This window comes from Littorina saxatilis, linkage group LG3 (assembly GCF_037325665.1).
Source record: "Littorina saxatilis isolate snail1 linkage group LG3, US_GU_Lsax_2.0, whole genome shotgun sequence".
NCBI lineage: Eukaryota > Metazoa > Mollusca > Gastropoda > Littorinimorpha > Littorinidae > Littorina > Littorina saxatilis.
Window position 1 is genome coordinate 44,605,625 of NC_090247.1, and position 13,782 is coordinate 44,619,406.

General features: G+C 43.5%; 1 protein-coding gene across 1 annotated transcript; it reads left to right on the forward strand.

Annotated features, from left to right (window-relative positions):
* The first annotated feature begins 3,481 nt into the window (after positions 1–3,481).
* On the forward strand, positions 3,482–13,042 carry LOC138962471 (E3 ubiquitin-protein ligase TRIM56-like). The gene is made up of 4 exons (XM_070334299.1): positions 3,482–4,803; positions 6,288–6,512; positions 7,588–7,887; positions 11,795–13,042. The coding sequence occupies exons 1-4, from the start codon at positions 4,537–4,539 to the stop codon at positions 12,299–12,301; spliced, it is 1,299 nt and encodes a 432-aa protein (XP_070190400.1). The 5' UTR covers positions 3,482–4,536; the 3' UTR covers positions 12,302–13,042.
* Positions 13,043–13,782: the final 740 nt, after the last annotated feature.

The following is a 13,782-nucleotide window of genomic DNA, read 5'->3' on the forward strand; positions in this document are numbered from 1 at the left end:
AGAACAGGTTGTTTTATTTCGCCATCTTGCATATTTCTAGTGTTGTGCCATTGTACCTACTGATGTATGTGTCGATCTCACGGATGAGATGTTTATGTGTCAAATTTGAGGGATACCCAAGTCAACTAAAATCCATGTATTTTAGCAATGACCAAGTGGGTTGCGTTGAAACTTTCAGGAATGTGTGTCTACGCACGAGGCGTAGTTCAACCGTTTGAGTACACTTTCAAATCTTCACGAAATAATATTTTAAAAACTGCCACAGGTTTGTTGGCTTACATCCCACATATTTTTGACTTCGCATGTATATATGACAGATGGTTGTTTCAAGTACTGCCAAAGTTTCTTTTGAGTATAGACACTTGCCGGAATGTGCTAGTTGTGTAAACACATGAGAACAAACAACGTTTTCGAAATACAGCGATTATGAATTTTAGTCGACTTTTGAGTTGATACATTACATTTTTATCAGTTTTATTTTGGGGGTACCCTTATTTGGGCGGCGGTCAAATAACCCATGTAAAGGCCACCTTTTATCTTAAAAGTGTTCCAGTTAGCCAAGTTGAGTGCCCTCAATAGCATACATTGAATATAACAGCACAGGAATGAATGTTTTCGTTTTGGTATGAAAATTGGTGCAATATATTTATTTTTGCACAGTTTAAGTAATCCTCAAATTCTTCAACCCTGCCACCCACACCGTCCAATCATTCTCTGCACCAACAATACATGTATTGTTTGTTTAAAAATGTGTTTGTGTTAGTTTCTATTGCAAGAGAATGTCTTGTAGCATCAAAAATGCCTAAATACCCTTTTATTGGCGGCCATTTTGAAAATTGTAAAAAAAACTACTGATTTCTTAATTTTTTCACGGTGGCTCTGTATCAGGTTTTGTTAAGCAAAAGCAAATGTCCATTTACGCCAAATTTGCTGTTAATCACATGAAGTGAAATATGCCTAACATACCCAACCGTTTACACTGGCGGCCATTTTGAAAAATTGTTTAAAAACTACCCATTTTTTTATTTTTCGCGATGGCTCTGTATCAGGTTTTGTTAAGCACATAAAACTCTTCATATTTGCTTAATTTGGTGTTTGTTGCATGATTTGAATGATTTTGCAACATAGGAGCCCCACTACTTTACATTACCGACCCTACCCGATCGAGATAGACTCGGAGTCTCACGGCAGATGCCAAGATTATAAAACTTCAGAACTGAGACACGAACCTGAGTTCTCGTTAATTTCTGAATCTCAGCACACAACCACGTATCTAGCCAAGCCAGCAAGGACACTTCACTATCCATGATCTGAATTGATTCTCTTCCGTTCGGGGAGCCAGGATATATATATATGTAGAGCCGTTGCACTTTGAACTATCTTGAAATGACTGTCGCGTACGTAGATCTGCATACAATATTATGACTGAATTCTTAGTTACAGTCTTGACTGCCTTGATGCAGCCAAAGTAGCGATGAGCAAGCAAAATCAGACGCCAGACGATTTTCATCTGTTCCTTTCAGGGGCGGACGAGGGGGGGGTGCACAGGGTGCACGTGCACCACCCCTCCAGCCAAAAAAAAAAAATTGGAAAGCTGATTCTATGACCATTTATAAGTTTAAATGGCAACAGATGGCACCATTTTGCTTCTTTGAGCCAAAATTTTTTCCGGGGGGGCATGCCCCCGGACCCCCCTAGCAAATTCGGGCGCTTCGCGCCCAGGGGCGGATCTAGGGGGGGTGCAATGGGTGCAATTGCACCCCCCCCAGCGGGACAAAAAACAAAAACAAAACAAAAAAAGAAGAAAAATGTATCACCTGAAAATAGCACTTTACACGCTCAGATTGCACCAGATTGCAAAATTTTGCTTCCTTTTTAAAAAAAAATTCCGGGGGTGCATGCCCCCGGACCCCCCTAGCATGCTCGGCGCTTCGCGCCTTCGCTGATAAGATACAAAAACAAAAAAAAAGAACTCTGCACCCCCCCTTTCAAAATCCAGATCCGCCCCTGGCGCCCATCACATTCACTTTCGATTCAAAGTGCACCCCCCCCCCCCCCCCTTACAAAGCAACTGATCCGCCCCTGCCTTTGTGCTCCGTTCAATGTACTGCAACTCGCACGTTCACTCGTGTTTTCGGTACGAGTGTGTTTTTTTAAGAAGTATAGGCTATATTGCAGTTTCCCTCAGTTATTCGCTTAAAAACCCACTTGTGCAACATACGAGTAGGCTACACGTGGGAACTGCAGACCATGAACGTGCTGCAGAGGAAGAAGAAGAATTCGCGGAAAGCCGCCTAAGCGCAGTGCACCAAGAACCGCAGTGATCTTTATGTCCTTTATGGTAGCCTAATGATGGTGTGTGATGTCATTGCCGAAAACTGAACTGTGCTACTCTTGGGGCGACTTAGGACTTTTGACAAGGGTGTGTGTGTGTGTGGAGTGTTTGTGTGTGGGTGTGGGTCAGTGTTCCAATAAAGGTCATTATATTTAGTCAAGTTTTGACTAAATATTTTAACATCGAGGGGGAATCGAAACGAGGGTCGTGGTGTATGTGCGTGTGTCTGTGTGTCTGTGTGTCTGTGTGTGTGTGTGTGTGTGTGTAGAGCGATTCAGACTAAACTACTGGACCGATCTTTATGAAATTTGACATGAGAGTTCCTGGGTATGAAATCCCCGAACATTTTTTTCATTTTTTTGATAAATGTCTTTGATGACGTCATATCCGGCTTTTCGTGAAAGTTGAGGCGGCACTGTCACGCCCTCATTTTTCAACCAAATTGGTTGAAATTTTGGTCAAGTAATCTTCGACGAAGCCCGGACTTCGGTATTGCATTTCAGCTTGGTGGCTTAAAAATTAATTAATGACTTTGGTCATTAAAAATCAGAAAATTGTAAAAAAAAATAAAAATTTATAAAACGATCCAAATTTACGTTTATCTTATTCTCCATCATTTGCTGATTCCAAAAACATATAAATATGTTCTATTCGGATTAAAAACAAGCTCTGAAAATTAAATATATAAAAATTATTATCAAAATTAAATTGTCGAAATCAATTTAAAAACACTTTCATCTTATTCCTTGTCGGTTCCTGATTCCAAAAACATATAGATATGATATGTTTGGATTAAAAACACGCTCAGAAAGTTAAAACAAAGAGAGGTACAGAAAAGCGTGCTATCCTTCTTAGCGCAACTACTACCCCGCTCTTCTTGTCAATTTCACTGCCTTTGCCATGAGCGGTGGACTGACGATGCTACGAGTATACGGTCTTGCTGAAAAATGGCATTGCGTTCAGTTTCATTCTGTGAGTTCGACAGCTACTTGACTAAATATTGTATTTTCGCCTTACGCGACTTGTTAATCCTAACGTGACAGCACATCACATTCAAAAGACATGCAAAGATACATTGGAAACAGAGCCTAATTTTTTTTAAAGCATGTTTATTATAGCTTTGTACCAATCGAGTTTGCGCTCATACACGCACGCGTGGACGCGCGCACACACACACACACATTCACACACACACACACACACATGCACGCACACCGCACGCACTCACTCACAGAGACACACACAGAATTCGAGGTGAGGGGTCCACCATTTCAGTGTCAAGCAGAGTGTACTGACCTGAAAAAGCGCACTACCATACACGCCGACCTCTGACCCAATGCTGATAAAGTGCGGCCACAGAAAAAGAACACATTTTTGCGTCATTGAGCATTACGTCACACAAAGAGTGTCACAGGCTGGGGTGTTCTTTTGAAAAGAATACTTGCGCTTGACGGGGAAAATAAAATGTGCTCACCGCAAGTGAGCAGAACCTCAACAACAAAACAGGAAAATGCACCAAGACTGAGGAGAAGCACTTCAGAGCTCCAGACATATTTTTCATTGTCACAATACGACAGGACAAGCATAATAGCAATTTCACAACCGTAATTCGAAACTAGATGACACAGGTAAGAGATTGGACCAGGTTGCAAGAGTACAGAACAAGGCAAGTTTACAAGATTAGCATAAGTTCCACTTGTACAGTGATAGAATCTTCGCAGACTAGCCTATAAGAAACTGCGGGGAATGAACATCGAGGAAGTACAGAAGCAACAAGCAGAGTATTTAGATGCCTCGGGAGCTTCCTTTTCAATCCGTGCTGCTCCAAGCTTGCGTTTTTCACCAGAAATACCTTGAATTATGCACTAATGAACAAGGACTCGAAACAACAACAACTACAACTACAACAACAACAACGATGTGACAAAAGCAAACACACAAACTGTTCCGACAATAACAGTAAGACCATCAGCACCAAACCACAAACAACTGACCTGCCTTTTTCATTAGCAATAACCGTAAGACAATAGAAACGTCGAAAAAAGACATAAAACGCGACCTGATGAGTCGATGGCCACAATTATAGAACAGTAGCAGCTGAAGGAGTCTCGATTAGGAGCTTCAAAATGAATTATTAGTCAAGCGAAGATTCTCAGCACCTTTTAGTCTTGACTCGCTCCCATCAGGAGTGTCAAGTCAGCATGGACCCGTCGACAGACAGCGGCAACATGGCAGTACAAGTGAGGCGGGGCGAGCTCGAATACACCATTTCGCTGCGCTGCACGCTGTGCAACTACCAGTTCAGGTCGCCCAAGATCCTGCCGTGCTTCCACTCGTTCTGCGAGGCGTGTCTGTACACCGTGGTCAGCAGGTCCAGCAGCAAGACCCCCACGGGCTCTCGTCACTTCCCCTGCCCCATTTGCAGGAAGAAGACTGAGATCCTCAAGGCAGGCGTGCAGACACTGCAGGTAGAGTAACAGACGATGATCGGAAATGACCCTATCGAGATTTTCATGGGCTGTGGAGGAGTTGCGCTCCATCAAAATGAGGCAACTATTTATGTCAAGTCAAGCTATCGCGAGCGTCACAGCCTGAGAAAACCCGGCAGAGGTATTTCTGGAAAACGTCTACCAGTTGTGCTCGTAGCCTACACTCCCTCTTTTGAAGGCACATGGATATCATATGGGCGTTTTGTTTCACATTGCACTTGTAACAATAAAGTATGACCTCCCTGATCTTTTCGAACAAGAGACTTATATTTATTCCCCTTATTTGAAAGTACTCTAAACAGGTCCCATGCAGTGGTACCCGTAACGTATAGCTTACAGTCTGCTACACATTACAGTATAGTTCGTAGTACCCATAAAGTATGACCTCTCTGATGACTCGCGATACTTTCAAACCGAAGGGAGATATAAATCGAACGTGCTGTACTGAGTAGCAGTATTTAGTACCCGTAACATGTCCTATCTGGCTAGGATACTTTCGAACCAAGGGCACATTCAGTTGCACATTACAGTTCTGAGTAGTTCCCGTAATGTATCTCCGATCTGATCAGGACACTTTCAACTGATCAGTGACACATTTCGTTGCACATTAGCATTACGATCGATATAAACAGTATGGAAAACGTAGCCGTCATTTCGACATGAGTGCCCAACTTGTTCACAGTGGGGGACAGATGACGCCAAGGATGGCCTAAACTCTCAGAAAAATGCCGACACTTTTATGGTACTTTCGGCGAATTTGCCAGTGAGAAAAAGGATGCTCAGAACATCCCTGAGTCCTTTATCCTTTATCCTTGCCACCCTCGCTTCTCCAGGGTCCGGATTAAAGCTCGCCATGCGTCATTGGCGCATGGAGTCTGAACATGTCCCATAATAGTTCTTTTCAGCGGGAGAAAGGACGCGTCCAAATCACTGAGGGGGGCGATGCTTTACTACGTGCACCGGGAATGGACGTAACGTGTATGGGAATGGGGAAATTCTCGTAGCGCCGTGCACCGTGCACAGAGGTCCGGCGTGCACCGTGCATGGAGCTTTTTCGTAACGTGCACCGTGGATCACCGTGCATGGCACTTTTGGCCTCAACGTGCACGTGCATAGACCCCCCCCCCCCCCCCCCCATGGTGACCCTCATCACTTGCCACTGCGTCACCCGATGCACAGTTTATACCGTTTGGAAATGGACTGTGGAAAGCAAGAGCGGTCACCAAACTGAGCACACACACACAAACACACACAAACACATGGGGGGGGGGGGGGGGGGGGGTGTTCCATACCTCTAGACCCCCTACTTGCCACTTTACATAAACGAATATGTTCAATCGGAATGTGGTTGAGGGGGCCAAAGGACCCGTAGTCTTTTTTCTCCCAGGATAAACACTGCCTCTCTCCTGCTCTCGGTCTATTTATATATATATTTTTTGTGTGGTCCCGCGGGCCGATTTCAGACCAACTATGTGCTGGCGGCTCAAGTAATTCGGCTGAACCTGAGCCAGTCGAAGCCAGAGTGCAGCGTGTGCGCCGTCAAGAGGAAGTCCACGCAGGAGCCAACGTACGCCGTTCTCAAGTGCTGGGAGTGTGACAAGTTTCTGTGCAGCAAGTGTGTGAGGACCCACACGAGCTTGCTCAAGTTCCACACTCTCATCCAACTCTCCAAGAGTGGGCCGTTCAAGGTGGGTTGCTTTTGGTTCGGTCAAAGGAATACATTGAATTTAAAGGCTCACCCCATCTCGTGAAACCAGTTCGGCTCACCATCTCAGATCTGGTCAAGCTTGTTTTACATGGGATTAAGACCATCTCTACACCTGGTCACATACCAAGCAGCCACAGCGAGAATCTGTCACAATTTAAGAATTAATGTTGTGACTTTTTAAGGAATTTATTCATTGAACAATTCCAACTCATCACATCAAACCGTCTGGATGTTGATTTTTGGCGTGTGACCAAGTGGAGGGATAGTCTTATCTCATGTGGAATCCTGGCCGGATATAAGATGGTGAGCCGACATTTTTTAACGAGAAGGTGTGTGCATTCGAGTCAAGTTTTTGTGACATTTTCGGTGTCAGTAAATGGACGGGAAAGTCCGTGTTAATTTTTCTTTGGGACGTTTATGAAGCTGGAGCTTAGAAACTTGACACATTGTCAGGGTTTGATTACCCACAGATACGGTGAAGGACTTGTTGATCCACGTCAAACTTTGAAGGTCACAGCTAGGTCTTGTTCAGATTTTAAAAAAAACAGTGGAAAGTTATCATTTTCTTCAATATTTTGAAAACTGTTACTTTAAAACTTAACACACTTCTATGGTTTGAGGACGGCCAATAAGCATGGCAAAACTTGTGACGACCCTCATGACATTTGTATGGTCACAGATAAAAAATAAAATAAAAAAGCCACAGAACATTATAATTTGCTTCAACGTTTTCAAGCTTATGCTTTCAAATTTCACATACTTGCAAAGTTCGATGAACCCTAGGCATGATGACATTCTTTTGATGACCAACGTCAAATTTCAAGGTCAAAGCGGGGCGATTTGTGTAATAAAATCAACTTTTGTGATTAAAGTGTCTCATCATAACTGAAAATGTCACACGTGTAACAGAGAATCCATTGGACCCCTGGTCAATAGAAAGGCCCATAATGGTACAGTCCGTATAAAAGCTGAAGCAGCAGCAGGCATATGGAAGAAGAGCAATAGTACGTTTCTAAAACGAAAGTCAGTGTATGAAAACTGCAGACATTTTGCAGGTGATACGCCACTCCTACTGTGCCAAGCATCCAGAGGAACACCTGCGCTTCTACTGCCTCAAGTGTGAGGACACCATTTGCCGTGATTGCCGCATGACGAAACACGCTGAGGGCCACCAGTCGGTGGACATGGTTGACCTCCAGCACAGTGCCAAGGAGATGGTGGCCAGGGTGAACGAGGTCATCACGGGCAACTTCATCCCTGTCTTGGACGCCAACAGGGAGTTTTTCAAACGGGAGTTTGAGGAAAAAAGACCCATGAAGCTGACCCTGAAGGCTGCCATTAAGGAACGCGAAAAGGTTTGGCTTTCACTGACGCCAAGGCGGAGGATCTTTGAGTGTGTGTGTGTGTGTGTGTGTGTGTATGTTTCCAGCCGGGACTGCCTGGCACTGACTCTATTAACAACAAGTCGCGTAAGGCGAAATTACTACATTTAGTCAAGCTGTGGAACTCACAGAATGAAACTGAACGTAGTCCGCCGCTAGTGCAAAAGGCAGTGAAAGTGACGAGCCTGTTTGGCGCGGTAGCGGTTGCGCTGTGCTTCATAGCACGCTTTACTGTACCTCTCTTCGTTTTAACTTTCTGAGCGTGTTTTTAATCCAAACATATCATATCTTATGTTTTTGGAATCAGGAACCGACAAGGAATAAGATGAAATAGTTTTTAAAACGATTTCGGAAATTTAATTTTAATCATAATTTTTATATTTTTAATTTTCAGAGCTTGTTTTTAATCCGAATAGAACATATTTATATGTTTTTTGGAATCAGAACATGATGAAGAATAAAATAAAAGTAATTTTGGATCGTTTTATAAAAAAATAATTTTAATTACAATTTTCAGATTTTTAATGACCAAAGTCATTAATTAATTTGTAAGCCTCCATGCTGAAATGCAATACCGAAGTCCGGCCTTCGTCGAAGATTGCTTTACAAAAATTTCAATCAATTTGATTGAAAATTGAGACTCCTCCGAAAACGGCGTATGGCTGCCTAAATGGCGGGGTAAAAAACGGTCATACACGTAAAATTCCACTCGTGCAAAAAACACGAGTGTACGTGGGAGTTTCAGCCCACGAACGCAGAAGCAGAAGAAGATTGAAAATTGAGGGGGTGACAGTGCCACCTCAACTTTTACAAAAAGCCGGATATGACGTCATAAAAGACATTTATCGAAAAAATGAAAAAAACGTCTGGGGATATCATACCCAGGAACTCTCATGTAAAATTTCATAAAGATCGGTCCAGTAGTTTACTCTGAATCGCTCTACACACACACACACGCACAGACACAGACAGACACACACACACACACACACGTACACCACGACCCTCGTCTCGATTCCCCCTCTATGTTAAAACATTTAGTCAAAACTTGACTAAATGTAACAAGTCGCGTAAGGCGAAATTATTACATTTAGTCAAGCTGTGGAACTCACAGAATGAAACTGAACGCACTGCATTTTTTCACAATGACCCTAGTCCGCCGCTTGTGCATAACGGAGTGAAACTGACGAGCCTGTTCAGCACGGTAGTGGTTTCGCTGTGCTGCATAGCACGCTTTTCTGTACCTCTCTTCGTTTTAACTTTCTGAGCGTGTTTTTAATCCAAACATATCATATCTATATGTTTTTGGAATCAGGAACCGACAAGGAATAAGATGAAATTGTTTTTAAATCGATTTCGGAAATTTAATTTTGATCATAATTTTTATATTTTTAATTTTCAGAGCTTGTTTTTAATCCAAATATAACATATTTATATGTTTTTGGAATCAGGAAATGATGTAGAATAAGATGAACGTAAAGTTGGATCGTTTTATATAAAAAAAATTTATTACAATTTTCAGATTTTTAATGGCCAAAGTCATTAATTAATTTTTAAGCCACCAAGCTGAAATGCAATACCGAAGTCCGGCCTTCGTCGAAGATTGCTTTACAAAAATTTCAATCAATTTGATTGAAAAATGAGGGTGTGACAGTGCCGCCTCAACTTTTACAAAAAGCCGGATATATTAACGTCATAAAAGACATTTATCGAAAAAATGAAAAAAACGTCTGGGGATATCATACCCAGGAACTCTCATGTAAAATTTCATAAAGATCGGTCCAGTAGTTTACTCTGAATCGCTCTACACACACACACGCACAGACACACACACACACACACACACATACACCACGACCCTCGTCTCGATTCCCCCTCTATGTTAAAACATTTAGTCAAAACTTGACTAAATGTAAAAAACCAAACAACAACACAACATTTTAAAATGTTATCTGGGGAGACATCAGAAGAAAACGTCATGTTACAAAGTCTCTTCCATGTCTGTGTATCACTTTACAAAGTTTATGACAAGCTTCTTGCTTACACGCACTGGTAGAAAGTAGGAGTGTACCTCAAGCAGCATGGTTCGGTCGTAGCTCCTTAAAGATCTACCCCATAAAATGTACCACCTTATCCCTAATCCTTAAAGTTGCAGTGTCTAAGTCACAGCATGGAGAGATTACGATATAAACAGCCAGGAGCTTCCTTCAACTATCTCACAGATGCCTCCACATACCTTTAGCGTTGCCAGCCAAACGAAACTTTTCATGCGGTTTGTCAGTTCGCATCTCCTGCCAAATAGTAATTAACATTTCCCTTGAACACGTTCCGAGGCTAAAGGCTGTGTGCGGTGTGCTAAAATGGACCCACATACCATCTTTTACAATTTTCTTACGTTATCACACACAATGTCTTGACGTAAATTACTCAAAACAGAAAGAATTCTCCCTCTCGCCGAGACTAATAGACTTCCATGTAGGCTTAAAGGCCCAGTCTGCCTCAAATGGTTTACAGAACGATTTAAATCTTCTCACGAAAAAAGCAGTTCTAACCTAGCTTATGGAACACACTTGCAATAGCATTAAACAGCATTAAACTAGTTCGTTTTAATGGCTATTTAGCTTGCGTAAACTACGCACCAGATTTTGTGGTTTATTTTACCCCTGAGCCATCGTGGACCCGTATCACACACTTTCCTTTTTTTTCTCACAATTTCGTCGTCAGTTTGTGATTTCAATGCGACTCGCTGTATCTGCAATAGCACGTAATTGTGTACCTCTGAATCTAAAATCCAACAAATGACTGCGAGTCACACGAGCTTATCGGCGGCGGTTGCCTTCAAAGAAGCAAGCGATATATGTAGAAACATCGTCTGCTTGGGGAAACACGACCTTGCGTGACCAGCTTCCAGGCTCCCTTTTTTAAAACTTTCAAAACTTCGAGTTGTACTGATCTTGTCTTGATGAAAAAAGAAATCTGTTATGATTTAAGAATGCTTGTGTTACAAGCTGTCAATTTATTATTTAGATTTTAAAAGTTAGTTCTAGCGCCAAAACGAGGCGTCCGATTTGTGGTACTAGACAATCCGGCTGGCCATGCAATAATAACATCTTTGAAAAACACTCGCTCTTTACGGAGGGCACCTAGGATGTTCTCAAGCGGTGAGTGTTTAAACCAAAGGGTGTTTTTTCTATGTGTAAAAGCCTGTCAGAGTCTGTGACCAGAAACTGATGGTTTACGTGAATCTGAGTATGCCTTTAATTTTGACGTAATTAGTTCACGTGCGGGACTTGATGTGAGCGACTAAGACCTGCCTGGTGGCAGTCCAAAGTTAATTCGTAAAAATTTGCAAGTTTTGACTCCTTGCACAAAAGTCTGTGAAACTTGATATTTTGTCAAACAGATAGCTGCCCGAGGACTGAAAGCCTTTGGGGCTCCGTGCACCTGGAATTGACAGGTCCAGTAACTTTAATGAGGGACTGATCTGAACAGTTTGATGTGTACAACTTCTTCTGAAAGGAAGCGATTCATTTTCTTGGTCTCTATGTGATTTCTTGAATTAGCAAATTTATGTAACTATATAAAAGGTGAGTGCCATTTCAGGCTGTAATTTTTATCTATTTTCTGAGCTTCATTATTTAATTAAAAAAAGGTCCAACTTTATCTAAGCATACGATCATAAAATTCTAAAAAAAAATAAAATAAAAAAAGCCAGGAGTATTTTTTGAAAAAAAGGAAGCAAAATCTTTGAAAATGTTGGAAATCTGCAAACTCGCACAGAAAACACATGTCAGCTTATTCCTCGATTGAAAATCGGGCCAGGTTACATAGTATTAAGTCAGTGAAGATGACATACTTTAAATGACAATGTCTCTCCCAGGTTCTTCTGAAGGTGGTGCAGTGCGCTACTCAGGCAGCCCTACAGCACCTGGAGGACTTCTTTCAAAAGATGGAGGATGACGCCAGGAAGTACAAGGACAACCTAGCACGCATGTGCAGCGAGGTGGAGTTCAACGAGCTGGTGATAGAGAGCGGGTGTGAGGCGGACGTAATGCAGGCAGCCATCAATGTCATGGCCTACACCAACAACAAGTCCCCCCAGGCCTGTCTGGTCAGCATTCCCAGTCACAAGCAGGAGCTGGTCTGGGAGAAAGAAGACGTTGCTCCGTTCATAAAGGAAGGTAGTAGTGCTACTACTGCTACCATGACCCTTCAAAATGTCAAGGACTTTGCCGATGCCTACATGGGCCGGGTCAACGTGACGAGCACCAAGATGACCCTCTCCCACACCCAGGTAGCTGAGCGTACCAGCCTGACCAAGGGCTTCCGCAAGATCGGCTTGCTTGTCGATGCCTACCAGAAAAACTACAAAAACATTGCTAAGTAAAACCATGTTATGTATGCTGACCTGATCATGTGCTTCCGCAAGATCGGCTTGCTTGTCGATGCCTACCAGAAAAACTACAAAAACATTGCTAGGTAAAACCATGTTTTCTAAGCTGACCTGATAATGTGCTTCCGCAAGATCGGCTTGCTGGTAGATGCCTACAAGAAGAACTACAAAAACATTCCTAAGTAAAACCATGTTTTGTAAGCTGACCTGATCATGTGCTTCCGCAAGATCGGCTTGCTGCTAGATGCCTACAAGAAGAACTACAAAAACATTGCTAAGTAAAACCATGTTTTGTAAGCTGACCTGATCATGTGCTTCCGCAAGATCGGCTTGCTTGTTGATGCCTACAAAAACTACAATGACATTGCTAAGTATACTGTTCAAAAAAAGAAACGCATAGCTTGTAATATTTGGTTAATTTAGTTATATGGCTACAAGGATATCCACCAAAGTGCAGAAAATGTTTATCTGGTCGTCGACCTTTCGTCCATTGCCACAAGTGAGCTCTGCACGTGACGCATGCGTTATCAGTGGCTACAATGTCAAAATTGCTCATTTGGCATGACCACTCGTCATGCTTCAGTGTAATCTCGTGAAACTCGGGGAATATTGAGCTCTCACCATGTCTTCCAAAACCCATAAAAGCGGATTGTTCGCCACAAAGAAATCAGACGACAATTCAGCGACGAAAGATGGCCCGATTGAGCAGAGAAGACCGCCAAATTGCATTGGGTCGTTTACAAGCAGGCCAAAGTCAAAGTGCAATCGCCAGGCACTTCCACGTGTCCCAGAGCACCATCAGTAGACTGTGGGTCAGGTTTCAAGCCACTGGCTCCGTTGCTGACTTGCCACGAGCGGGAAGACCAAGGGCGACAACTGCTGCTCACGACCGCTTCATACGGCTCCGCCACCTCCGGAATCGTTTCCTGTCGGCCTCATCTTCTGTCCAGGCTCTCCCCGGGCCACACCGATTATCGGACCAGACCGTGCGGAACCGCCTGCATGAAGCTGGTTTGAGAGCTCGCAGACCTCACAGAGGAGCTGTCCTCACCCGCCGCCATCGCCAGAACCGAGTGCAGTGGGGCAACCAGCACCTTCGCTGGACCGTCCGGAATCACTGGAGACACGTGTGGTTCAGCGACGAGTCCTACTTCCTGCTCCAGCGACATGATGGTCGGAGGAGGGTCTACCGGAGAGTAAACGAACGTTACGCGCCCAACTGTGTGGATGAGGCACCCGTTCATGGTGGTGGAGGCGTCATGGTGTGGGGGGCGATCAATACCGCTGGAAGGAGCACCCTGGTGCACGTCCAAGGGCGCATAACTGCCCAGCGATACGTGGAGGAAATTCTGCGCCCACACGCCCTTCCTCTTCTGGCTGACCAGGATGCCATATTCCAGCAGGACAACGCTCGCCCGCACACAGCACGACTCACCACCCAGTTCCTCACCGACCACCATGTCCAGGTGCTTCCC